The sequence below is a fragment of the Pezoporus flaviventris genome, unplaced genomic scaffold (genome assembly GCF_033815535.1).
Source record: "Pezoporus flaviventris isolate CSIRO_AGI_PZ_B2104156 unplaced genomic scaffold, CSIRO_AGI_Pfla_v1 ptg000002l, whole genome shotgun sequence".
In the NCBI taxonomy this organism is placed as follows: Eukaryota; Metazoa; Chordata; class Aves; order Psittaciformes; family Psittacidae; genus Pezoporus; species Pezoporus flaviventris.
In genome coordinates, this window is record NW_026892550.1 from 20439579 (window position 1) to 20466902 (window position 27324).

At 38.7% G+C, this 27324-nt stretch overlaps 1 protein-coding gene and 1 long non-coding RNA gene across 2 annotated transcripts in view; one reads left to right on the forward strand and one right to left on the reverse strand.

Annotated features, from left to right (window-relative positions):
* LOC133278334 (uncharacterized) overlaps positions 1 to 27324 on the reverse strand; it is a 440517-nt gene that overhangs the window by 376889 nt on the left and 36304 nt on the right. The gene's annotated exons all lie outside the window — the stretch shown is intronic.
* Positions 1545 to 25904, forward strand: DTHD1 (death domain containing 1). Its single transcript, XM_061444655.1, has 10 exons — positions 1545 to 1821; positions 8145 to 8952; positions 9442 to 9769; positions 10423 to 10602; positions 11420 to 11664; positions 13587 to 13751; positions 14329 to 14618; positions 15936 to 16180; positions 24994 to 25051; positions 25615 to 25904. Exons 1-10 carry the CDS (start codon positions 1545 to 1547, stop codon positions 25902 to 25904), a joined length of 2886 nt encoding a protein of 961 aa, XP_061300639.1.

Below are 27324 nucleotides of genomic sequence, written 5' to 3' on the forward strand. Positions count from 1 at the left end.
TACACTTTCAGCATGATCAAGCAAACTATAATGAATCAAAAGGAACTTTCCTTTTGAGTTTAATAGTTACAATTGGTTTCAGCTCATATGTTTGATTAAAGACACTTTCGTTGTTATTTTAACATTTGTACTGTGCTTTACGTATTCAAAGCACTCTGCTGACATTACCTTATTAGTTCTTGCAATGCTTAGATGCAATTTTCAGTGTGCTTTTATATCACAATCCGATTTTAATTGCTATTTAAAGATGCATTGACTATATTTATAATGGGCCACAAAAGGAATGTTTAGTAGGAAAGCTGCTGTACCAACAATTTGTATAGTACATTTCTTAAACTGTAAAAATTTTGGCTTATGTGATACTTAAGATTTACCCCAGTACTGAACTCTGCTACTGAGGGTGTCAGGCCTGTCTTCCCCTAGCACAGCATGATGTGAACTAGCATCAGTTAAGAAAATGTCAGTGCTATTCTTCTGCATGTTTTTACTGCTGTCCTGGTGAGACTTCTTTTCCTGAGCTTGCCAGGTGAAATGGAAATCACTGCAAATGCTACCATTGAGGTGATCAAACTTCATGCACTGAAGACAACAAACGGCACAGCAGCCCTGTCAGACACTCTCCCTGATTCCTCCCCGGTTGCCTGCAGGAGCACATGGTTGTGAGACCATGTGAAAGCAGTGCTGCCCACTATTATGAGGGTACTCTTGAGGTTGGTGCTTTTTCCCTGTGAACGCCGTATAGTCAATTCTTAATGCCTCAATTACATTTAATGTTTTTCTCTTAAATTTGTTTCTCAGTTTCCAAAGTGTCAGATGAAATTTCAGTCATTATTCATTTGAACTTTTAGCTGTTACTGGTTTTCCTTTCTGTTTCTTCCCATTGTATAAATAAACCCCAGAAAACATTTCAAGTTCCTCCAAATGTGTATTGCTAATAAATATTTTTGATAATGACAAAATTTGATGTGTAGATTCTTATATTGGTGAAAACTATGTATAGTTCAAATACCTCATCCAGGCTGCACAGTACATTGGACTTGTCTCATCTAATGAAATATGGTTGTCAGAAAATGGTATCAAGTGACCTATAGCCTTTAATGTTAGCTTGTAGTGAAAACACTTCCTTGTTGGTGGGGACTATAGTAATTCCGAATTCACAATTCATCTTGATTTCATAGGTACTGATCATTTACAGCCACTGAAGTGAGAAATCACTCAGTGCTCCTGAAATTTAAGTCACTGTTACATAACCAAGTTACATAACCTTCCTTAAAGGTACATGGTGTACACCAGTGTCTCCCAGCAACCCTTGCCCGTCCTTACAGGACAGCCACTCCTTTCTGTCACCTAGTAACTTTTTAATAGTCAACATTAACTGAGAGTTTCTGAGCTAGAGTTTGACTTGTCACCAAGTGTACATGGAATACAGTACTTACGCTGTTAGGCTACAAACACTAACAGTGTAGTAGTCTAAACTAAGGGCAGCAACTTGTGGAAGTGTTTGAGCAGAAAAAAGAACTGCAGTAGTATATTCTGAACATAAAATGGAAATGACTGAAGGCAAGATTATTCCTGCAGGCAAATCAGGCCAACTCCTGGAAAAAATCTGGCACCTCAACTTGCTAGCAAGTGATGCGCTTCTGAAAAGTGATCTGGATAATGAAGGTACAGTGCAGCATGTGGTTACACTGATCTCTTTAACAAAAGACCTGAGCAGATCTCTCAGCCAGCAGCTGGAGAATGTCGTCGAAAGTATTCAAGACACCTACCACTTGTTGAGTGCTCTCCATGACAAATACAAAGAATTGACTGCAAGTCCAGGCAAGTATGAAGGGACCTAACCTGTAATCAGAGCAGACTGGGTATGCTGCTTGCTAAGTTCCACCGTGTGATGATGCTTTAGGACCTTGCTTTTCAACTGTTAGCATTTCAGTACTTGGTCATTCATTAGACCAAATTAATTCTTATTTGAACAGTTGTATTGCACTGGTTTCAAGACTATTACATGAGCTTCAATATGAGATTATAATTTTCATTATGTGAAGAAAAAAAACCCAAACCAAACCAACAGACTAAGCAGAATTGTGTCAAAGTTTTATATATATTATACTTTCATAGGTTTATCTTGGACAGACACCCACCCAACAATTTACTACCCCTCCTCAACAGGACAGGGGGAGAAAAGAAGATGGAAAAGCTCATGAGTCAATATAAAGACAGGGAAATCACTCAGCATCATGGGAAAAATGAACTTAATTTAGGGGAAAAAAATAGTTTAATTTATTGACAATTGAAACTGGTTTAGATATTGAAAAACAAAAGCAAAAAATTCAAACACTTTTCCATCACCCCTCATTTTTTTCCAGGCTCACCTTCACTCCTTCATTCCCAGCTCCTCTCACTCCTCCTCCTCCTCAGAATTGCAGGGGGATGGCCAAGAGGTTGCAGTAAATCCGTAACAGTTCCCTTCTGCTGCTCTTTCCTCCTCACACTTTTACATGTTCCACTGAGGGTCCTTCCCGTAGCCCACAGTTTCTGTCAGGAAAAGCTGGACTCTCCAAAGGCTGCAATTTCTTCAGGGGATATCCACCTGCTCTGGTGTGGGGTCCTGTAGAGGAGAGGCTGCAGAGAGGATACTCGCTCCAATACTGTCCTTTCCATGGGCTGCAGGGACAAGCTACTTTACTATGGTCTTCCCCATGGGTTGCAGGGGAATCTCTGCTCCGTGCATGGGACACCCTTCTTCTCCAACCCTGGTGTTCACAGGGCTGTTTCTCATACTTCATTCCTCACTGTTCTCTGGTGATTTTGCCCTTTCTTAAAACTCTTTTCACAGAGGCAGCACCAGCTTTGCTGGGAGGCTCGGCTCAGTCCTGCAGCAGATCTGCTGTGGAGACTGATGGAACCATCTGTGTGGCATGGTGCAGCCCTGGCCTCGCATCACAGAGGCTGCCCTGGAGCCCCTTGTCAAGTAAACTCAATATATATAGTCTATGTTCCTCTACAAATAACAACATAGCTAAACAAATTACACTAAAAATAAGAAAAGACTTCTGCCATCTTAGTGCACAGGTAAACACATGGAATTTAATTTCTTGTGTGGATATAACAATGGTGTTATTTATTGTAAGGACCACATCTGAACAACTGTCTTTCCTTGGAAACAACAACTTAACAAACATTCATCAAAGCAGAAAACTAACATTTCTCCCTTTAATAATGGTCTAACAATATGATGCATAGACAGAGACTCCAGGCAGAAATCCTTAGCTATGCCTGTGTTTATGAGTCTTTGTTCTGCAGATTTAAAAAGTGTCTGCAATAGTAAACCAATAATTTTTGTATAAAAAGGACCTCCTTTGAGGCTTCAAGATCAAGCTAACTTTGCCCTGTTGGCCTCATGCCATATGTGATTTTATTTTTTCCATTTCTTTTAATTTCAAAGAGTTCACTATCGTTTGCCTTCCAAAAAGCACCTTTTACTTAACTGACACTGTCCCATAATACAGTCAGCAAAATGGTTTGAAGACATTTGCATGTAAACTGCCACTGTATTCTAAAGCTGTTTTATTAAACATCAAAAAAGCACAGAAAGCAAAGTGTTAGAAAAGCTATGGTGCCAGGGGGTAACACAAAAGAAGGCTTATTTTGAGGTGAAACTTGTAACAGAATGCAAAAACTGTCTTTTCATGTGACACAGTTGGGCAGTGTAAAGTTAAAAGGCCATGTCTTTGCTTGGCTTCAAGCACTGCAGTGTTAGAAAAGTCACATTCACGGCATAGAAAAATGCCATTGCTTTGAATGACCCTGTTAACTTCAAATTTTATTTCAGCGAAGGTTAAAGAGCTGTACAATTCGTTTTGGTTTTGTTTGAGTCTTTGTTTTGTTTAGAGAATGCAAAATTCAGGGAGGAAGCAGGTTAATTTTGGTGGGTTTGCCAAAGCTTGACATTTGCCTTGCAGTGAGACTGGAAAGTGGTCTTTTAAAACCTCTTATGATAATGAACCTATATTATTTCTAATCCTTTTGCTTTATATGTCAGCTCTGTTAAACTATTTAGAAGTTCTCCTTCACTATTTTAAAAGTGCCCCTGGAAAAACAGCAGTACCTTAGAGCAAAATTATATCTTTCTTTAAACTACCAATAGAAAAATTAAATTAAAATGTGTTTGCTTTTCATTTATTTTTTTTCCCCCAGATATAGTCAAAATTCAATAACAAGTCATTTGGGACCTGAGAAAGTATTGCAAAAGAATAATTTTCAGACTAAGTTCAACAAGAAAAAAACTTGTGAACTACACTCTTTGTAGGTTTAAATTAATCAGATGCAAATAGAGAGTGAAAAACCTATCCATCCACATCATATAACATCACACATTGATGTGTGATGACATTCTTACTCAATAAAGTTATTTTCCAAGCTGAAAACCTTGAGATACTGATTTACCTCATAAGACATTATTGAAAAAAGTGAATGTAAGCCAGTGGTTTCCCATAAGACTTGTAACAGCCCTTTTTGTTGCCTTCCCTTGTGGGTCCCTGTCCATTATAAGTGGAAAACACACCATACTGTGTTTTAATTTTCTTATTTGTATTGACTTTTACTGGATTTAACCTCCAAAGCAAAGCTTTCCAAGATCTCATGCAACAAACAGAAATAAGCAAGAAATTTCCTGACAAGTTTGCAATATACCTGACTAATGAAGACAGTTCTAGTTATAGAGAGTGACAGCATAAGGTGAGGGGAGAACTGGAAGTAATATATCTGAAATCCTTGGCGAAAGTATCTGGAAGGATTTCTAAAAAAAAAAGGTGTAAGACAAGAAAAATGAGGGATCAGAAAATAAATAGGTTAAAGGGAAAATCTTACATGAGTGGCACATAATGATTGCATGCTTTTTGTGCATCCTTCTTCAGCGAGTAATTTTAGTTAAATGCACGAGCAACCTCTGCCATTCCTGTAACTGAATTCTAGAAACTGCTGAACTTCAGTATTGTATCATGATTTTGCGTTATCTTTTATTCTCCATAGCAAAACTTAATTCAAAGCTGCTAAGCATGTTTGATATTGAGCCCAGCATTGTTGGAGACCCATACATTAGAATCTTGCAGGATTACATTTTAGAAAATGTGTATAATTAATGTTCAGTTTCAAAGCACTTTACAAATTGATTTTACTATTTTTTATTAATTTCATACTTTGGATTGATTGCCATTAAAAATATAGCTATTTTCTAATCATTAGAAAGGTGTTCATTAGAGGTCCCTCAGTGGTACAGCCGAATACACAGATGTAATGGACAGGTACATAAATGTACATGTTGTCCTGGGTTCAGCAGTAGCAGTCATGTTTCTCCTCCTTGTTAGCTGGTGCAGTGCAGTGTTTTGACTTTCGGCTCGGGAACAGAGCTGATAACAATGATGTTTTGGTTTGGCCAAGGACTTTGTGAGCCTCATGCGCTGCCAGGGAGGAGGCGAAGCCAGGAGGAAGCAGAGACAGGACACTTGACCCAGACTGACCAAAGAGCTATTCCATACCACAGCACGTCATGCCCAGGATGTAACTGGGAGTTAGCCGGAAGGACTGGGAGACTGCAGGGTTGGAGGAGGTATCGGTCGGAGCTTGGTCGGGCTTGGAGGGCGAGTTATTGGTCAGCGGGTGGTGAGGTGTTGTATTCTGTTCCCTTGTTATTTCCTTTATCATTATTATCATTGGTGGTAGCAGTAGTGATCTGTGTTATACCTTAGTTACTAAACTGTTCTTATCTCAACCCGTGGGAGTTGCATTCTTTTGATTCTCCTCTCCGTCCCTCCGAGAGCAGGGGGAGGGCAAGAAAGCGGGGGAAGTGAGCGAACGAATTACCTGACTGGGTTTAAACCACGACAGTTCTTTTTGACGCCCAACGTGGGGCACGAAGGGTTGAGATAACGACAGATTTGACTGGATTAATAGTCATTCGTCACAATGGTGATTTATTGGGTATCAGAGTTGTTCTTCTTGATCTCACAGCTTCAGACCGTTGTAACTTACGTAGAGCCGGTATTCGCTGTGTTAGTGTTTATCAAGTGTGGGGCCTGGGCTAAGGTTCTTGTCTCACTGTGCTTTATGGCAATGGCTTGTAATACGGGCGGGCTCCAGCAGCAGGGCGGGACGGACGTGGCCGTGGACTTGTACCTGGCCGTCCGGCTGCCCTTCACCGTCCTGGCCCTCGCCCTACTCTCCATCTTCGTGAGGCTGCGGGGAACTGAGGGGGAGCGGTCCCGGGAGCCGGCGGCTGCTGAAGCGGCCCGGGAGAGCGGCCCCGGGCACCAAGCGGCGGCGGGAGCGGGGCCGGAGGCCGCGAGGGGACGGCTGCCGGTGGAGGAGGCCGGGGCGGTCGAGGAGCAGAAGGAAGCGGCTGCCGAGCAGCGGGAGAAGGCGGCGGAGGAGCCGAGCCCCGCGGAAGAGCCGAGCCCCGCGGAGGAGCCGAGCCCCGCGGAGGAGCCCAGCCCCGCGGAGGAGCCCAGCCCCGCGACGGCCGAGAGCATTCCCCGGCAGCCACCCGCCGAGCCCCAGGAGGATGCAGGAGACCACGCAGCACTTCCCAGCAAGGCAGAGGAGGAAGAGCTGGACTCAGGAAAAGAGAAGCCGGTGGTGGGAGAGCCGGCAAGCACAGCAGCTACACCAGCCCCAGTGACAAGTACTGCAGCATCGTTTGAGAGTTCTGAAGGCTCTGAATGGCCTTTGGGTATCCCTGGGACCTGCCTGCTGATTGTGATGGGGATCAGCATGTTGGCACACACACAGGCTGTGTTCTACCCACAACCATTTTGTCTGATCTCAAAAGTTAAGCAGAGTCAGGTTTGGGTCTTGTCTGGGGTTAGACAACAATATAGGGGGACCAAGAGATTTTCCCCAAGGCTGGAGAGTCATGAGTGGCAGGGTGTGTGGGACAGTATGGGCAAGTATCTAGTCCACTGGGCCCCTCCAGTGCTTTGGAAGCGTCGGAGATGGAAGGCAGCTGTATGGAGTCCCCAGCAACAAGCTGCAGAAACTGCTTAAGGGGACAGTGAATTATTTTAAGCCTGGTGGGCCCATGGCACTTCAGGCCATCAGAGCAGAGATGCAACACAGAGATGGACTCATGATCGAGGGGTGGACTTAACAATGGACACTATTGCCCAGGTTATTCACAAGTGTGAACACTGCACACAGTCTCTCCTGCTCTGGAAGACTGTTACAAGAGATGGAGCCTGACATGGACCAGATGGATGCAGCAGCTTTATAGGGACTGGTCCATGCACTAAGATAAGAGTGCACCGAGATAAGAGTGATGGTATATTGAAAATGTGGGATCTGAGCATGACGTGAATGGTATGGAATAAGGGGTGGATAATGTCCTGGGTTCAGCAGTAGCAGTCATGTTTCTCCTCCTTGGTAGCTGGTGCAGTGCAGTGTTTTGACTTTCCGCTCGGGAACAGAGCTGATAACAAGGATGTTTTGGTTTGGCCAAGGACTTTGTGAGCCTCATGCTCTGCCAGGGAGGAGGGGAAGCCAGGAGGAAGCAGAGACAGGACACCTGACCCAAACTGACCAAAGAGCTATTCCATACCACAGCACGTCATGCCCAGGATGTAACTGGGAGTTAGCCGGAAGGGCTGGGAGACTGCAGGGTTGGAGGAGGTATCGGTCGGAGCTTGGTCGGGCTTGGGGGACGAGTTATCGGTCAGCGGGTGGTGAGGTGTTGTGTTCTGTTCCCTTGTTATTTCCTTTATCATTATTATCATTGGTGGTAGCAGTAGTGATTTGTGTTATACCTTAGTTACTAAACTGTTCTTATCTCAACCCGTGGGAGTTGCATTCTTTTGATTCTCCTCTCCGTCCCTCCGAGAGCAGGGGGAGGGCAAGAAAGGGGGGGGAAGTGAGCGAACGAATTACCTGACTGGGTTTAAACCACGACACATGTCCATATTTAATTCCTCAGAAATTGACTCAAATAGCAGTAAATGCAGAAAATATTAAATGGAAGTCAAGAAATATATTGTGCTTCATGTATTGAATGGCACTATGGAATTAAGTGCAATTCATTACGTACGTGTGTAAGTTGTCATGGTTTTGGCTAGTTTTCATGACAGAATTTAATTGGATACCTATTCTTTCTTCAGAGTACAATCGAATTATGGATTGTATGCAGAACATGAAGGTTTGTTTAATAAATACAGTCTCACACCTCCAAGAAGCAGAAAATAAACTTTATGCTGCTAGCTGCAAACAAGATTATGTTTCTCAGATCCAGAATGTTCAAAATGCTTCTAGAGAAACAAATGTGTGTTGTTCTGAAGGTAAAGCAATAGAGTCTGTGCAAGCATCTTCTAGTCCCAATCAGCAATCACGAAGATCTTCCCTGAATGAGACGGAAAGTCAGAATCTTAATAAAACCCAGCCAAGGGAAACTAAAACTGTGGGAAAATATGTTCCATCATTAGCTGAAAGTATATCTGCTCAAGAACAGGATATTAGCGGAGAACCTCCAATGAAAAAGGAAGATGGTGAACACAGATTACTAAAGAAATCTCTTACAGAGAAAAAAGATTTCAATGAAAAGGATAAACCTCATGGAGGTAGTGCTGTTACTGAAAAGTCTCCAGAACAGGCTTTTCAAGATGCTCTTCTTATAAGCAGTTCAGAAGGCATGCTATCTGGGACACTGAAAGACAGTTATGACGAAACTGCCGCGAATCTTTTTGAACAGAAAAAAAAGGCAATAGTCAAAGAAACTTCAAAAGGGATCAAAAATGGAGAACATAGACTGACAGAGCAAATGGAAGACAGTAAAACTGAAACAAATAATGAGATTTGTAGAAATGACCCAATTAACTTCACATCTTCAACACAAACATGTAATCTTACTGCTGTGAATCCTTCCATGAGTGATTCAGAAATACAAAAATCCAGGCACTGGATGAGCAAAGAGTAAGCACATATTCTTCGCAAAATGAATGTGCATAATATTACTTAGCACATGTATAAACACTGGTGGGCCAAGAGACTCAATATGCATGTATTGAGCAGCTACTGGCTTTGCACATAATAGCAATTTATAACTTAAGCATGCACAAATAAGATATTCCATTTGGTCTAAAGTAAACTGTAAGTTTCTATTTGATTGCTTTTTTTTTTCATGTCAGAAAGGAACTGAGTCACAGCCAGTAAAGTCAGTAATTCCCAAATTGCTGGAAATTCATAAGAAGGCCCCTACTTACTAATTTTTATAATTTGTTAGCTGTTTTGCAACAAGATGAACATTAAAATTTTCATGATTTTCCCATCTATTCATAAACATTTTTATGAATGATCTGCTTATGCTATAATGTAGCACATCATTATTGTAAAATATTTAATTAAAAATACACCACCCCACCCAAAATACAAAGAATAATATTTTATATTCTTTTTCTCCAGATTTCTTGTGGAAGAGAGTGGAACGAACAAACATGTAGTAGCTTGTTTTATTAAAGCCCCTGCAACTGCTCTGGAGAATCTGAAGTGTAAGATAGTCAATGATACTAGTTCCTTGGTGGTGGATGATTCTGAGGAGCTGGTCAGCAATGTCATCAGTGTTGAATGCTGTGATTATGAGAAAATCTCTTTCCCTATAAACGTTGCAATCCCATTTACTTCATGCTTCAGAGGAAATTATCGGGAGATTATGGTGAAGGTGACTGATGTGAACTTTCAGTCAAACTACTTAACTCCTGTTTCTTTGGAGAGATATCAAGAAAAACATAAGGTTGGTAACATCTCATCTAAGCATTGTTAAAACATCATTCCAGGTTCCCAGTTAAGCTTCTGTGGAGTCAACAAGTTGTCATTATTAAGCCATATTGCCCACTATGGGGGCACTTAAATTGACCTTTTCTTCCTACTTGCTCAAGAACTAATTCTATTTGAAAACTAGTATTTAACAAGGTCCTTTTTTTCACTCTTAGTGTTAACAGAAGTGCTTGATCACACAATAATAATGATTGAGTAATGGTTCATGATTTTTTGTGAATAATACATTGCATTATTTTATAAAAGTAAAAACTTAAGGGGAATTATTTTACATTAAGATCGCAGAGAAGTAATGACATTTTCTGTGTATTAATCCAAATTCCATCTCAAAGAAGCACAGGATGGTTCTTTTTTTTAAATGCAGAAGAATTGGATTGGGCCAGATTCATCACCCAGTTTATAAGCTTATTTCATTTCACCCCAATATGGAATATTAATGACATTACATGATGACTAGAGCTCACCAGATAACTGGGTATCCAGGTGGCAATAATATTCAATTTATTTTTATTTCACACCTTGTTCTATAAATAATGTTGCCTTATCCACTGTGGAACACAGTTTCCTTTCCTTCCAGTATACTCTTAACCCCACATTCTCTTTATGCAGGAAACCTTTGCGGAAGTGAAAATTTATCAGCTGGGTGTTTTTTCTGTGTTGTCATGCTTAAAGAAAGAAACATTTACTGTTCCAAAGGAGGGACTCTCACAAAAGCTGAATGTGGATTCTAGAATCTCTTTCTGTTACCATCCAGAAACATTCAGTTCTCCAGCACCCATGCAGTTAAAGGTGAGCTTGAAAAGTGCAGTACTTGTTCTGTAAGTCTGTTATCTGATCAGCTCTGAAGCAAGGATGCCGATAATGTTAAAGACCAACCTGTTCCATCACTAGAGGTCTGTGAAAAATAGCTACCACTCCACATCCTGTATACACAGTGAATGGTTTCCTGCCACCTTCGTTAAACCCACATCATTTTGTCAGTAGTCAATGATATCTCTAGCTAAAAAGAACCTTTGTTTAAAATACTTCAGAAAACACAGTTGTTTTCAATAGTGACGTGAGAATCAACTCCAAACTTCAACTGTTTGGCCCAGAGTTCAAGTTAATTGGACAATTTTTCTCACCTGACCTTCATCATTTGTACCAGCCAGTGCAACAGAAGGTTTTGTCACCTCTTAGGCGGAGAATAACCTTGAAATTTGCTTCAATTATAATGTGTTTCTACCCCCATAAAAACATTGTGTCTGAGGTACAGAGAATGTAAAATTAACAGGGAAAAATATACAGATTTGAAAAATCTCAGAAACTTTTAAAAATCCGAGGGAGCTAAGAAGTTTCAAAACTTGAGTTAAAATCAGGAGCAAACCAGTCAAAATAGTCAGTAAAGATTCCAGGTTTTTATGACTTTCAAGAACTTTATTGTGCATTTTGTAAAGTGCTGATACTTTGGTAGGGTTTTTCCTGGGTTATAGAGAGGAGCCTAAGGCTGCTGTGGTAGTCTGATCCATCTCCAAAAGATAAAAAAGTTTGTAAAAACAAAAACTGCACATGTAAGAGAAGTTTTATTAATTTACAAATTAACTGTATAATTGCTTTCCATATTTAGATTCAGCCAATTGAGTCATCATTGATTTCGACATTGAAAGCAAGACATGATATGTACCGCTCAGTGGTAGCTACTAGTGCACTGGTTTATTTCCAGCATCCTTCAGTCCAGCCATTTAACAGCTCAGTCACTATTACTCTTCCCTGTCCTCCAAACCCAGAAAAAAAGAGGCAAGGAGACAAGACAGAACATGTGAGAGCCATTAGTGCTACAGTAAAGAGGGTTGCTACAGCATACCATCCTCGGTAAGAACAACTTCACTACAAGCTCAGCATTTTCAAAACACCAAAACAAATTTTTTTTAACAGTTGCTGATTAATAATTTTTGTGTTAAAAATGTGTTAGTTCCTTAATACAGTCTGCTATACATAGAAACATTGTTAGAAACACTACAGCAAATCCCCACATTTCTCATGCTATAGCTTTACCAGGAAAATTCATATAGCATTTGATGTATAATTGATAATTGATGTAAATATGCTGACTACTATATTTCTAGCAGGAGCCAGGATTAAAAATGCATGGCTTTTTTTTACAGCAAGAAATGTTCATCAGTTTTCACTAAAGCCTAACACAAAACATAGAGAATAATCACATCCCAAAACTGGTGTGATCATTATTTTACCAGCTGGTGGTTTGGCTACCCTGCCTTTGAATTTTCTGATCTCTACTTCCACATATCCCGATGGCTACCTGAATCACAAGTTATGACAGAAAACAGCCAAAAGCTGATCTAATCTACTTTGACAGTCAGGAAAAAAAAAAAAAAAGAAAGAAAAGTGATTTTATCATCACATGCAGGAAAAAAAAAAGCCAATCCAAACTTACCATTTGATTGTCGTCCTTGTAGTTCTGCTACTATGGGCAGCTCCAGGTTCAGAAAGGCTGGCTGGGACTTCTTGGTAGGGACTAGTCTAAGACAAGAGTCAGCTTTGTAATACTTCTACTTTAAGTCATTAAAGAGTTAGCTTATTCCTAGTATGCTAAACCATATTTTTTTCAAAATTCATCTATGTGCCAAGATTATGATGGTCTTGAAAATAAGCAAAATACAGATGGAGAACGCAGACAATATTCTAGCTTCCCAATTCCAAAAAACTCCTCTGATCATGTTTTAGGTAGCTCTAACTCACACTGGTTTCTTAGACCAGATATCCACCTTGATCACAAAATTCAGATTTAGGAAGGGTGCCCATGTCACTTTAAGGGAGATTCAAATTCCATTTCCTGTACCAGAAGCATTTCTGGTAGTACCTCCATGACATCTCTCTGTTCTTAATACTAGTCTAAATGCATTTCAGATTTTCAGTCAAAACACATCCATAAAAAGACCATGGCTTGATTGCTTATTTCTATAAAAACTCCATAGAAAATTATGCCAATATTTTCCTGTATTTGCACGTAGGCTGAGGCAGTATGCTTGAGAAATGCTTAGGCTGTCCTGTCTGGAGTATTTTCTTCTTTGGATTGTGTATGGGATGTGCATTTGGGGTGGAAGGTTTATTCACATCCAGTGTAAGTATTGATAGAGAGGTGTGTGTGAGAGGAGAGTTCTGGGCTTCTGTAAAAAACTCCTTACATTTCATTCATTAGAATAAATTAGCCTAAGCATGTCATATTGCAGTTGCTTCATTCTGACTGTGATACCAGTGTAATCACCTGATTTGAAGAGAAGCTACTTTTGTTTTCTCTGTTGAAAGAGATAATGGATAGCAGTCATGCTATTATCTAAATTCCTTTGTGGTTATTGAGTAATATTTGTTTCTGGAAGAAAAGGTGGTTTTGTTTGATTGTTTGTTTTTAGATATCTGCTTCTAGAGAATCTGAATCTTGATGGATTACTCAAATCCAATCTGTAATCATTACTGTGCATGATATTAAATGATAGACTAAACTATATTAATTTAGACAGAAGAATTCTGTTTTCGTTTTTCCTCTTTTAGAAAATTGAGAAAAAAAGTCTCTTAACAATGATATAATTTATATACTCGAAAGTATTGTTCCATCACTTACATCATCTGGAGTGCAGATTTTCAGCAAAGTGGGAAAAAACACATGTAGTCATCAAGGAAAACAGAAGAGAAAGCAGAGCTACAAATACAAGCTTATTCTTTCTGCATGATCCATTTTTCATTATATTTTTTCATGCAACCCCTTGGCTTTCCAGGACTGTGAGCGCTTCTGTGAGAAAAAGTGGAGAGAATCTCAGTGATACTTTGAAATTATTAGGATACAGAAACAAAGAAGAGGGGTGGAAGGTGTTTGCTGATGTTATTATCCAGAATGCACAGAATGGGCTTGTATCATTTGAACTAAATGAGCATTTAGAAAGGTAAGGTATGAATAATGTAATAAAGTTTCATTTGCTAAAATATTTACTTCTAAGTATATAGATCAGTGGAAATCAGTAGAGTTAAGAAATCATCCAATACTCATTATTAACTTACCAGTATCTTTTTCTTCCACTTTGCAGCATGAGATCATTTAGATTTGTAACTCATAATTACAGAACACATATATTTTTTAAAAACTTTTTTCATCTGTAGACAGTACACGTTGTAATATATACAAAACTTGAAACAGGAAATGCAGATATTAATTTGAAAATGTGAGTTAGCGCTCAAACTACAAAACCGCATTATTTTTTTTAATTTCTTATTAGGAAATTTTATCTTGCTTTCATCTAAAATTCATATGTATTTAAATTCATAGAGTCAATATACTCTACACTACAGAAGCAGGCAAATTACCACCCTTTCACTTGTTGGAAACAAGAATGAAAAAGAGGTAGCAAAGGGTCCATTGAAAACTATATTATTTTGCATAATAAATTGTTAGCAGTTGATAAAATGATTTAAGATAGAGCTATTTATTTATTTTCTTGCCTTTTTTTTTTTTTTTTAATACAGCTTTGTGGTCATTCGCCTTTCATTCCTCTTGGAAAACACGTATCTCCTCCTCTTTGCTCAGGCTCTGGAAGAAGCTGTTTGTAATACAATGGCTAATGTGATTCTGTATCGGAAACGAGAAAACCCATGCAAAATAGTAGTTTTGCTATCTGCATCCAAAGAATTGACCTGTGAACTTCAAAATCTTCATGAGGAGGGCTATTTTGGTCCCCCAGAACCTACGCAGCAGTTCCCACTAAAAGAAGGAGATCAGATTCATTTTAGATTTAGTGGAAATATTTTTGCTTCAGGTAAAGTAATTAATTCATGCATCTGCATGAACATTATCAATCACCTCAACTATTCAGAAATACTGAATACAAGAGTAGATTGTGGTTGTCACAGCACATGTATCTATTTCAGTGTTTTATTTCTTGTAAACAACAGGCTCATGGAACTACATGGGAAACTACTCTGACTGAAAAATACTAGTTTAACAAGATCTTGAGCAACCTGCTTTAGGTGACCCTGCTTTGAGCAGAGGGGTTGGACAAGGTATCTTCAGAGATCTCTTCCAACCTCTGCCATTCTGCAAAACCTGGTCCCTTGTAAACAGCTAGCATTTTATTACAAAAGGACAGGATTCCACCAATGGCTTGTTAAATTAAATTAAAGAATATATGATAGGAATTAAACAGATTCCTAACAAAAAGAAACAAGACTGCTATTTCATCTGTGCAAATTCACTTAAAATGAGTGAGATTAAAGATTTAAATCTAGGGGAAAATGTTGCTTTTTGTGAGTTGAGCTATGAATTGAGGTGATTAGAGTTTTTATGCTGTTTCGATTAGCAGCCTCAAAAATTCCATGCAGTGGCTGACTCTTTGACATTCAGAGATTTGCGTAAAGGCAAAAGAGATAAGAAGCCTCAGAAAAGTTTTCACCTGAAATTATGTCTAGTCTTTTCTGACAGTTTTGGAAATGTATATAATATATAATAAATGTATATAATATATAGTAAATATATATTTTTTCCTCTGAACATTTTATACATAAACTCTCCCATTCAGAACTCCATTTACTCTAAAAAAAAAAATTATTGTTCAAAAAGAGAAATCTTCAGCCCCCAGTGAATGCCATATATGGAAAGGGTAGTGTATATAGGTGTATCAATTAAAATGGAATTACAAATCCTAAAAATGCACCAACTTCTCTGCCTACATTCATTTTGTTGTTACAGATAGATTTCCATCCTGACTAACCAGAAAACATATACTTCTAATTCCATTCACAACACCATTTTGTTTTTGTTTTTTTTTTATCTCTGTGTTATGTACTTTTTCTCCTTCTGTGTTCCTTACTTTTCAGCTTGTAGCACAGCCTTCACCACTTATTCCTTATGCCAACAACTCAGGGCTAAGAGAGCTCACCATGAAGACATTTCAGCTACTGAAGCAGGCAGGCAGGAATGTTTGAACTTTGAAAGTTTAATATAAAGTAATAATGATAAAGAACAATCAAATGTTATGTGATTAGCTCTATTTGACTCTCCCTAATGAATTATTTTAGATGCCACACGTTAAATACAGTGTATGCTTACCTTTTTTTAATCTTTGTATGGACTGCAGAGAATGGAAAAGATTTTGGAAAAGTCTACAGGCTGATCTTTCATTCACAAAGAAAACCCAGGCTGGAACTCCATATTAAAGAAGTGAATGAATTTGGTAACCACAGTTCACCTCATTACAAAGGAACAGCAGTGTTTTATAAAATTACCAGAGAGATGATAACCAAGAATTGGGAACAACCCTTGCTGTATGGTGAATATCAACACCAGTCTCCACTGTGTAAATTAGCACTAACGTTACCAAAGGTGAGTTTCTCATTTGATAATGTTAGAGATCATTCCTTTTTTTCTGATTACAGCATATTTATTGGGCAAAAGGATCTTGGTATGTTTTTTGCTTAACAGATACACGCAGGAGTCACAGATGGAGCAGCTCTGATCCATCAGCTACATACAAACACCCTCAGAATTTCTTTTAGCAAGTGGAAGGGACCCTCATCCAAGCATGAGCATGGAAAAAAAAGTGTTTAGCTGCAGCTCTTCCCCCACTTGCTCTCCCAAGATGATATGGCCCCAAGAAATTATTATTTACATTTCAATTATATACTTCTTGTATCCTTGTCTTGGGAGTGCAAAATTGCAAATCACAGGAGGTTACACTAAATGGCTCGTGTAACCTATCTTTCTCCTATCACCTGCTTCTCCTGTTATGCCTGATAAGCCTCTACAAAAAAGCCATATGGCAATTATCTCCATCTCTAGTGAAAAGTATTGCTACATAAATTAATCTTTAATATTACTGCAATGAAATCTCATTGTAATATTTTCAAAGAACTTAGGTATTAGCACCCTATATTACACAAAATGCTGCCTCTAGATTACTGCTGTCAAATTTGCATACATTGTAATATCAAAATATTTACAGTAACATTAAGTCTAAATCTCTGGTGACAAGCTGTAGAATCTCTCTTTTTCTGAATTTAATTGACTTCACTCTTCCTTATGCTATCACTTACAAATACATCTTTTATTTCACAAGCATACCTAGAATCATAGAATCATAGAATCATTAGGGTTGGAAAGGACCTTGAGATCATGTAGTTCCAACCCCCCTTCCATGGGCAGAGACACCTTAGGCTAAATCATATCACCCAAGGCCTCATCCAACCTGCCCTTGAACACTGCCAGGGATGGAGCATTCACAACTTCCCCGGGCAACCCATTCCAGTGCCTCACCACCCTTACAGTAAAGAACTCCTTCCTTATATCCAATCTAAACTTCCCCTGTTTAAGTTTTAACTCATTACCCCTTGTCCTGTCACTACAGTCCCTAATGAAGAGTCCCTGCCCAGCATCTTTAAGGGCCCCTTCAGATAGTGGAAGGCTGCTAGGAGGTCTCCACGCAGCCTTCTCTTCTCCAGGCTGAACAGCCCCAACTTTCTCAGCCTGTCTTCATACGGGAGGTGCTCCAGTCCCCTGATCATTCTCATGGCCCTTCTCTGGACTTGTTCCAACACTTCCATGTCCTTTTGATGTTGAGGACACCAGAACTGCACACAGTACTCCAGGTGAGGTCTCACAAGGGCAGAGTAGAGGGGCAGGATCACCTCCTTCGACCTGCTGGTCACGCTCCTTTTGATGCAGCCCAGGATACGGTTGGCTTTCTGGGCTGCAAGCGCACACTGCCAGCTCATGTTCACTTTCTCGTCAACCAACACCCCCAAGTCCTTCTCTGCAGGGCTGCTCTGAATCTCTTCTCTGCCCAACCTGTAGGTGTGCCTGGGATTGCTCCGATCCAGGTGTAGGACCTTGCACTTGTCATGGTTAAACTTCATGAGGTCAGCATCAGCCCACCTCACAAGCATGTCAAGGTCCCTCTGGAAGGCATTCCTTCCCTCCAGCGTATCAACCGAACCACACAGCTTGGTGTCATCAGCAAACTTGCTGAGGGTGCACTCAATCCCACTGTCCATGTCAGCGACAAAGATGTTGAACAAGACCGGTCCCAACACCGATCCCTGAGGGACGCCATTCATTACTGGTCTCCAGCCGGATATTGAGCCATTGACCACAACTATTTGCGTGTGGCCATCCAGCCAGTTCTTTATCCACTGAGTGGTCTATCCATCAAATTGATGTCTCTCCAATTTAGAGACAAGGATGTCGTGTGGGACAGTGTCGAATGCTTTGCACAAGTCCAGGTAGATGACATCAACTGCTCTACCCCTGTCCATCAGTTCTGTAGCCCCATCATAGAAGGCCACCAAATTGGTCAGGCAGGATTTCCCCTTAGTGAAGCCATGCTGGCTGTCACCAAGCACCTTGTTGATTTTCATGTGCCTTAGCATGCCATCCAGGAGAATCTGCTCCAAGATTTTGCCTGGCACAGAGGTGAGACTGACTGGTCTGTAATTCCCCGGGTCTTCCATTTTCCCCTTCTTGAAAATGGGGGTTATATTTCCCTTTTTCCAGTCATCAGGAACTTCACCTGACTGCCACAATTTTTCAAATATGATTGCCAGCAGATTTGCAACTTCATTTGCCAGCTCCTTCAGGACCCGTGGATGGATCTCATCAGGATCCATGGACTTGTGCACATTCAGATTTTTAAGATGGTCTCGAACCAGTTCCTCTCCTACAGTGGGCCCAAGGTCTTCATTCTCACAGTCCCTGCATCTGCCTTTCAAGACTTGGGTGGTGTGGTCAGAGCCTTTGGCAGTGAAGACTGAAGCAAAGAAGTCATTCAGAACCTCAGCCTTCTCCAAATCCTGTGTAGCCAGTTCTCCCAAGATCTTCCTGAAGGGGCCTACATTCTCCCTAGTCTGTTTTTTATTTGCTATGTACCTGTAGAATCCCTTCCTGTTATCTTTAATACCTCTAGCCAAGTTTAATTCTAACTGGGCCTTAGCTTTCCTAACCTGGTCTCTAGCTTCCCGGACGACATCCCTGTACTCTTCCCATGCCACCTGTCCTTGCTTCCACTTATTATAAGCCTCTTTTTTCAATTGAATTTTCCTCAGGAGCTCCTTATCCATCCAAGGAGGTCTCCTGGCCCTCCTGCTGCACTTCCTTCTGGTTGGGATGCAACACTCCTGAGCTTGCAGCAGGTGATCCTTGAATATCAACCAACAGACTTGGCCCCCTCTGCCCTCTAGGGCTGTATCCCATGGAACCTTACTAAGCAGGTTCCTGAAGAGGCCAAAGTCTGTTCTTTTGAAGTCCAGGGCAGTGAGCTTGCTGCACGCTCTTCTTGCTCTCCTGAGGATCTCAAATTCGAGCATCTCATCATTGCTGCATCCAAGGCTGCCCTGGAGCGTCACATTTCCAATGAGCCCTTCCCTGTTGGTGAGCACGAGGTCAAGCATGGCACCTCTCCTTGTTGGCTCCTCTGTTACTTGCAGAAGGAAGTTGTCTTCTACACAATCGAGGAACCTCCTGGATTGCTTGTGCCGGGCCGTACTGTCCTTCCAACAGATGTCAGGGTGGTTGAAGTCCCCCATGAGAACAAGGGCCTGTGAGTGTGAGGCTTTTCCTATCAGTCTGTGGAGTGCTTCATCCTCAGGTTCTCCTTGATCAGGTGGTCTGTAACAGATCCCCACAGTAATGTCTCCCATAGCTATATTCCCTTTAACCCTGACCCACAAACTCTCTGTGGACTGCTCAGCTGTCCCCAGACAGAGTTCCATACTCTAGACAGAGTTCCATACCTCTTGATTTCTCTCTCATCTCCATTCTCCCAAGTAAAAATAAAGAACAGTTAATTGCAGGAAAATTTAATGACAAACTCCATACAAGATGTAAGTTTTCTTTTGAGAATCCCATGTTTTCATTTTGTGCTTTCCCACAGGGCTAGCATTCCATGTGCGGTATTCACAGAGAGGGAAATACAAACTCCTGAGTTCCACTGGGATGTTTAATCAGTTAATCTGTGGCACACCCTAGGCATCGGTTAGTTTTCTTCCATCCACCTGCCTAGCTTCCATCCCATTTTCCTACTGTATTTAATTGTACTGCAGAATAAGAGTAAGATTCAAAGGGCTGAACTGCATTTGTCTTAAACCAGGAAGGTAATTATCAAATGTCTTCAGTTTGGGTTGGCATATATATATATGGTCTACTGCTATACATATTAGTCCCTGATATTCTATTTGGAGTTTTCAAAACAAATATTTCTGGCCACATTTGCTCTGGTCAGTCTGTGTAAGTGTGTGAGAATATATAATATATATAGCCTTTGGGAATATTTTCTCTACATCTCTTTTTGAGTAGTGACTTTACTTTCAACTGAATCAGTTCAAGCACAGAGGAGCCCAGTTTGATGCACAAAAAGTCTGCTTAGAGAGTTATGACTTCAGAAAATCAATATTGTTGCATCTTATAAATAATTCTTCATTAAATGCAAATATTGGGAAAAAAAATGATCAAAATGCTTGTAAAAATGTGCATATTTATAACTTTTTCATTATATGATTTGTGTCTTCTCTCTTATACAGAATGATATACCAATCTATAGTATGAAGAACAGCATCAGAATAACATCTTCCGTTATATTGCAAGTCATTTTAGTACACAAAATGTTATACTTTGCTATAGTTGGTGAAACCTCCTACTTTTTGATCTTTCATCCACCCACTGTAATAATTTAAAATTGAGAGACCTAAACTCATATGTTTTAGTAGAGAAGAAATATTCCTTGATAAGTTAGCTAGTTTGGTTACTTTTTTTTTTTTTTAAGAATTATAAGACATCAGTGAAGCTGGTTATTTGACATTAGTGAATCATAAGTGAATAATTTGTAAATTAAATACAACATACCTTACTACTGCTATAAAAATATACAAGGTGAATAAGAATTTCACCTACACAATGTTATATGTAACATTCATTAACACAAAGTTGTAATATTGTTTGCTGTTTTGCTCTTCATGTGTTCTTCCAGCCAAGTAAATCTTGAATTCCATACTGAACAAGCTCATAGAAATTTTAGGAACAAAAAGTGCTCCCTTTTGCCTTGTTTGCTGGCTGAAAGATAAGAAAAAAAGAATAAGAAAAATGGGTTGGTTTCCTCAAGGGAGGATGATTATTAATAAATTCTGGTACGGACCCATGCTAACGTATTCATCAGAAACTTGAATAATTAAGTGAAAAATCTGATGACATTACAAAATACTCAGTACTACAGCATCCACATTTTGACTACACTCTGTAGTTCTGGTCATGGAATTTAGAAAGAGGATTTGTAAGAAGGCAAAAGAAAGGTGGTGATCAGAAGCATGGAGTGGTTCTAAGTAGAGAGGCAACACATTGATTACAAAACTTCAGACAGTTTTGAAACTGAAATATTGTAAATGTTAACAAGTATTATGTAGGAACTGAAAAAGGAATTACTATATCCCCCTTTCACAGGATGTAAGAACAATTATTTTGGTGAATGGCAGGTGTATCCAGTAAATATAAAAGAACATACTTTTTACATACAAAAATAAGCAGGTGAACTCATTTTCACAGGATAATTGAGGCAGTTAAAAATGTGTTTGAGCTAGAAGAGGAATCAACTGAAAGACAGAAATATATATTAAACATAATGATCCAGATGCAATTAAATGCCAGAGCAATGAAAAGGAAATTCTAGTTATTTACTGTATTTGACTATGTGTTCTAAAATTATTAATGGTGATGAAAACACTGAGAGTAAAAATTAACAGAAGAACTTTTATCTTGTATTTGCTATCCGTGATCTTATCAACATATTTGAATCAGATATATCTTTACGCTTACGTGGTCTTTCTGATGAATAAAAGAAATAGAAGCAAATAGTTAAAATCAGATGAGAAAATACAGCTAGGGAGAAATTTAATGCACTAATTGTACAAACAACTACACCAGCCATCTGTTAAATGCAACTGCTATTTACCACTTCATTAAAGTCCAAGTTTTGTGTTAATGTTCATATAAGATGAACCCAGACTGGCACTGGCGATAATTAGTTGCATGCTGATGCAATTAATGTATCTTGCCAAAGCACCTGAGAACTATCTGACCACATTTGTGTGCGTAGACATACAGTCAAGCAACGATCCTTTAATTTTGCTAGTCTCTATCACATGTGTAGGATGACAGTACAGCAGTTAAAGTGCCGCAAATCTTGCAAGAATATCAAAACATAATGTGCCCTGGTCAAATATGACTTATTGATAATGCTGGGTTGTTTATAGCGTTGCTCACACTAAGGCAGCTACTTTACAGAATTCCAGTTGTCACAGTAAGGCTTTCATGTCTTATGTGTGAACTAGTTGACTGTACATTGTAGTGTTGTTGACAGACTTCTCACTTGCTCCCACTATGCTGGGGGATCCGTTCATGGCTCATTTAAAATCCCCAGAATAGCAGTAAATCAGGGCAAGAACAGCAAAGACTATTTACATTTCTGCTGATTTGTTGAGTTAATAAATATCTTAAGTTTAGTTTAATTATGTTAACAGGTTAGTTTTAATTCACATGAGATCACAAACACTAGTGTTGTCAGTAAAAATAGAAATTTTCTCAGCAAAATGAGAGGAAATTTTGGCTTTTTTTTAATTTTTTTTTTGGTGAGATGATAGAGTTAGACCATCCACAACGCCTGGTTTTGGTTGTGACAAAGACAGATGAAGTCTTTTTCAGGCAGCCATTCTGAATACATTTTCACTCATTGCTGTAAAATTCCCACCTAAATTTCTCTTGAATTGTGGAGAGAAGAGAGTAACTCTGTAGATTATAAGCCATTTTTTTATGTATATGCCCACATTATCCAGTCTCTTACAAATATATTTCTGACAGTGCTAAAAGCAGCAGCTGTTTACTTAGTATGCAACCATTCACTTCATTTTTTAGTTTAAACATGTTACGCTTACACAGAAGCAAGCTGACCTTCACTAACAATTCCTATTTCTTAAGCTTACATTTTTTCAGCATTAGAAAACTCCTATTGTTCAAACCTGTTATTTTCAACACAAGTTTAATACAGTGGATTAGGTTCTGATGTCAAGTATGTGTGTGCATGCCAGCAATATTTCTACTGATTTCTAAGCAGTCGTATTTATGTGAAACTGGGCTAAGGAGTTTAAAGGATAATTTCTCCTCTGTCTGTCCTGTTTGATATGCTGCTGGAGTCTGGTCATGCCTTGAGGTCCATTTGACAGAGCACTTCAGTATTACTGGCTGAAATCAGAATGCTTTGCAGAAAGAGATTGTTGTAATACATACAAGCATTATCAAATTACTATTCTACTGAAGTTTTATGTCTAATGACTGTCTAACAGCAAAATAGCATGTGATCCTCTGCTTCAGAAAGGCAGAGCTTAGCTTCGCTTAGCTAATTGAAGGGCCTTCCAGACTAGAAAACTGCTTTGACTGCTAAGAGCATTTTACTTACATTGTCAGCCAGAACAGTGGAACTACATGGCAGTGCAGCTGAACCGTGGGTGAATTTAGCCCTTCACCACAGATATTTAAACTTTAAAGGCAGATTTAATGTTTTAGCTCTAATGCCTTGTATATTATTACACTATTTCTAGACAATTCTAATTTTCAATTCTTATCATTTTTACTACTATTTTAACATTAAGTAGCATAAAGTAGTTCAGATTAAAGTCAGTGCATGGGTAATTGAGTTCATCTACAATAACTTTGAAAATCTCATACAGACCTTTGAGGTGCTAAATTCCCATTTATGAAAGAAAATAAGTTTAAATATAAACGCACAATTAAAGAAAGCCAAAGCAAGCTGTCTTGGAAGAAAAACAATGCCCCCTTCTGGAAGAGCTTTATATTCCCTTTATTTAAAAGATTTTTTTTAGCAATCTTATGCTACCTTCATGCTAGGGCATGTCCAGTGACAGAATTGCTGTAGGAGCATGCAAGATGAGGCAGACTCCATTATCGAGATGAGTGCAGTGCAGGATGGTTTTGCACTGCCAAGCAGCGCATACTGTGTGCATCCTGTGCAAACTGAAACCCTCTAATATGATGAGTACAGGCCAAATGAATGAATTCACAGGTAAACAGGTAACAGTTATGATTATATTGAGCTTTTGGACATATAGCTCAGTGCATACGAAACACTCCAAAAACTGAACAAGATATGAAGTCCGTTTTATAAAAGTATTTAAGATAAGCTCAGCGGAGCTCTGGCTCAGTATGCATAGCAGGAAAAGAAGAACGATTTATCCATTCAGAGTTTCATGTTCTTAATTCACAAATGGATAACAGACGCTCAGCAAATAAACCTGGAGCAAGTCTCACAGTGAAAACTGTGCATAAACAGCCAGGTCATACAACTGAATCTGTGTGAAAAAGCGAACAATTACAGCTGTTAAAAAAAAAAAAAAAAAAAAAAGCTGAACTTCATAGGAATTAATCTCTTTGTGGCTCAGCGCTTATATAAGTAATTTCTTTTTGAGTATGGATTAGGAAACAACAGTAAAGACCAGAAGACTTTCCTCTTTCTCAGTCATAGGGGAAAAGGACAAAGTATATTTTTTTCTTTCTCACCAGTGTTCAGATGAAGAAAGAGAAAGAATACCACATTCTAATGGAACTTGTCTTTTCAATTCTGATGATTTTTAGTAATTATTAAAAGTTGAATAACCATAACTACAAGCATAGTATGATTTCTAGACCTAAAACCAGCTACTGCATACCTAGAAACTGTTATTTTCCTTGAAACAGTGTGGTATGCACACAGTCGTATTAAGAACACAGAGACAGCAAGGCAAAGTTAATGCAGTGTTCGAAATCAGAATCCTTTTCATGTACCAAGGTTCCATACAGATTTTCTATACGCCTGGTTTCTATACATAATAATGTTGATGTAATGCTATTGATCAAACATATATAAAATTTCATAAATTATAAGCTTTTTAATAAGATGCAATACACATCCAGTGGTATAAACAGACTTAACTTCATTATTTTAACAGCTCTGTACCAATGGTGGTGTTAACTGGTTTCAGTAATGACACAAATCCTCTGTACAGGAAAAATCCATCTTAAATGCTGATATACTGCAATCCACTCCCATGTCCTCATTGCTTATTCATTTGCTCATTTCTCTTTCCTCAATAAATTTTCTTTGATAGCATGAGAAGTTCATCAACCGCCCACAAAGCATGAAAATAATTTCTTCTGATTCATCAGGTAAGAACATATATATAATATATTCATATCAATATAAATAACAGTTATATTTGCTATTTACTTCTTTTAATGCCAAGATTTGGTTCAGCTGTAACTGACATTTTAAAATTCAGTAACCAAGGTAGTTAATGAGTTAACAGACATTCAAAGAAATAAAAAAGTGATCTGTTTTTTACCAGAAAATTCAAAAACTCTCAAAAGAAAATCTTGTGCTGGGGTGCTTGAACAGCACACAATTTTCTGTATAAGGAGATTCCATTTGTAATGGAAAGCTCCAGTTTAACTGATGTATCCATCCAATGCCAAAACCCTTTTATTTTATTGCTACCTTTCCCCATACAGTTCTAAACGAATTTTATAGGTTGTTGCTGAATCTGCTCTTAACTTTTATGCAGTTGCCAAAAACGGCATTAGAAGTGATTGCGTTTCCATTAAAGTGAAAAAACGTATTCAGTTGGGGAGTTCACCCACTCAGCCTCCAGCTTTAGAAAGCTTTGCAAAAGAAAGAAGGATTTTCATAGCAGAAGAATAATGATCTTAATGTACTAATTTTTGTCCTTCAGAGGCCCTATGGGACAACCTCCTATACTGGCTTGCAGAAGAGCTTGCAGAAGATAATACATCATTGCTTGCTTTATGCTTACCTGTTCGGCGGAGCGTACTTCAGCTTGTTAGGCTGAAGTGCCCTGATAATTTAACACACCAGATCTATGAGCTGCTTTGCAGCTGGAAAAAGACCCTTCCAAGGTCAGCTAATAAACAGCAGCTCCTGTCTCGCTATTTGCGGAAGAGTGGCAGAAATGATCTTTCAGAAGAACTTCGTTTTAAGTGGCAAAATAAAGTGTTCACTTGATAGAATCACTGGCAACAGCCTAATTTCTCTTCTTTCTTTTTGAAAGATGTGAATATTTGTGATATAGTTGGATGAATAAGTGACAGAGATACCAGTCAGGGATAAGATTGCTTATTTATTTGTTACTTTGAAAAGTGTAAAGCAAAGTGTAATAGCAATGTCCTTGCTTGCTAAAAGTGAACATTTCTTCCGTAGCATAGTGAGAGGGTGAAAATATAGCTGTGAAGAATTATATAGACTGGTCTGTATAGATTTCTAAGGACTTCAATTGTTTGCGCATACCATAATTAACACAGAATTATATTTCCACATACTTTAAACACTAGAAATTATTTGCTCTGCCTAATCAAAATCTTACCAATCACTTAATGATATATGGATTACACTGCATCCAGTAAAAATAGCAAATGAAAGCATAATAAAACATTATAATGCTCAGGCAGTAAGAATATTCTTACTTTCAGGTTTGTTATTAATGAATTCTGACTTTTGTATTCTCAGTGAATGCTGATTATCCTTGTGAATGTCATAGCAGATTTCAGTGTTGCGACATGTGAATATCTGATCTGTTTCCAGGATATACTGGGTTTGTTGTCTCACTTCTATCTCTCATGGTAATGTGTTTGTTTTTTTTTTTTTTATAATTTGGAAAAAGGAGTATTTCTTCATAGAAATTTTAAAATGTATTGCTTTGAAATTTTATTTATCACACTGAGCTTTTGTACTGCAGGTACAGAGAGTAAACCAGGTGTATTGGTGCCATTCCTTGGGCATGTATTTTAAACTATAAACACTCATTTCTTTCCAGAATGTTAATAAGACTAACTTGATGTTTAGAAGTCAGAGCAATAGTAGAGTTGAACTTTCATAACCATGTTTCTACTGAAATTATATGCCAATATATGGCCTTCTGTTACTTGCTGCTATATTGCAATCCAATACAACACGCCAAAAATTTCTCTAAATGCTAAACTATGACTTTTCTGTTAAAGGCTCAAAGTAGCTGGCAAGATGCAATGAATCACGCATTTCTGGGGGAAAGCTCACTGCTTGGTATTCACACATACCAGTTTGTAATTACACAGGCTGTCACAGCTGTGCAATTTCCCTACCACTCCAACAATGTGCAATAGATGCAGCTCTTTCTTCAAGTCCACCTGTGCATACTTATTATTTAGGCACTGTTTTTCTTCTGGATTCAATGCACTAATTGTTTTCCTCTTTCAAACCAACCACCACCACTTTAATAATAGAATCTAATCTGTAATTTTTAATCTAAATCTAAAAATTATTAATCTAAACTTTATTAGTATTTAGGCTGTTTAGAACCTCTCTATGTCCTGCTGACAAATCTTAATTGTGATATTGTTAGCCTGGATATTTTATTTTCAGAGGTCATATATTTGCAACACTTCCAAAT

Bases quoted from the DNA above. Each gene is read 5' to 3' on its own strand.
- DTHD1 (XM_061444655.1), top strand. From the start codon at position 1,545: ATGGAAATGACTGAAGGCAAGATTATTCCTGCAGGCAAATCAGGCCAA. The intron at 8,953-9,441 runs GTAAGCACATAT...CTTTTTCTCCAG, and splicing joins AGGCACTGGATGAGCAAAGA to ATTTCTTGTGGAAGAGAGTG. The intron at 14,619-15,935 runs GTAAAGTAATTA...TATGGACTGCAG, and splicing joins TGGAAATATTTTTGCTTCAG to AGAATGGAAAAGATTTTGGA.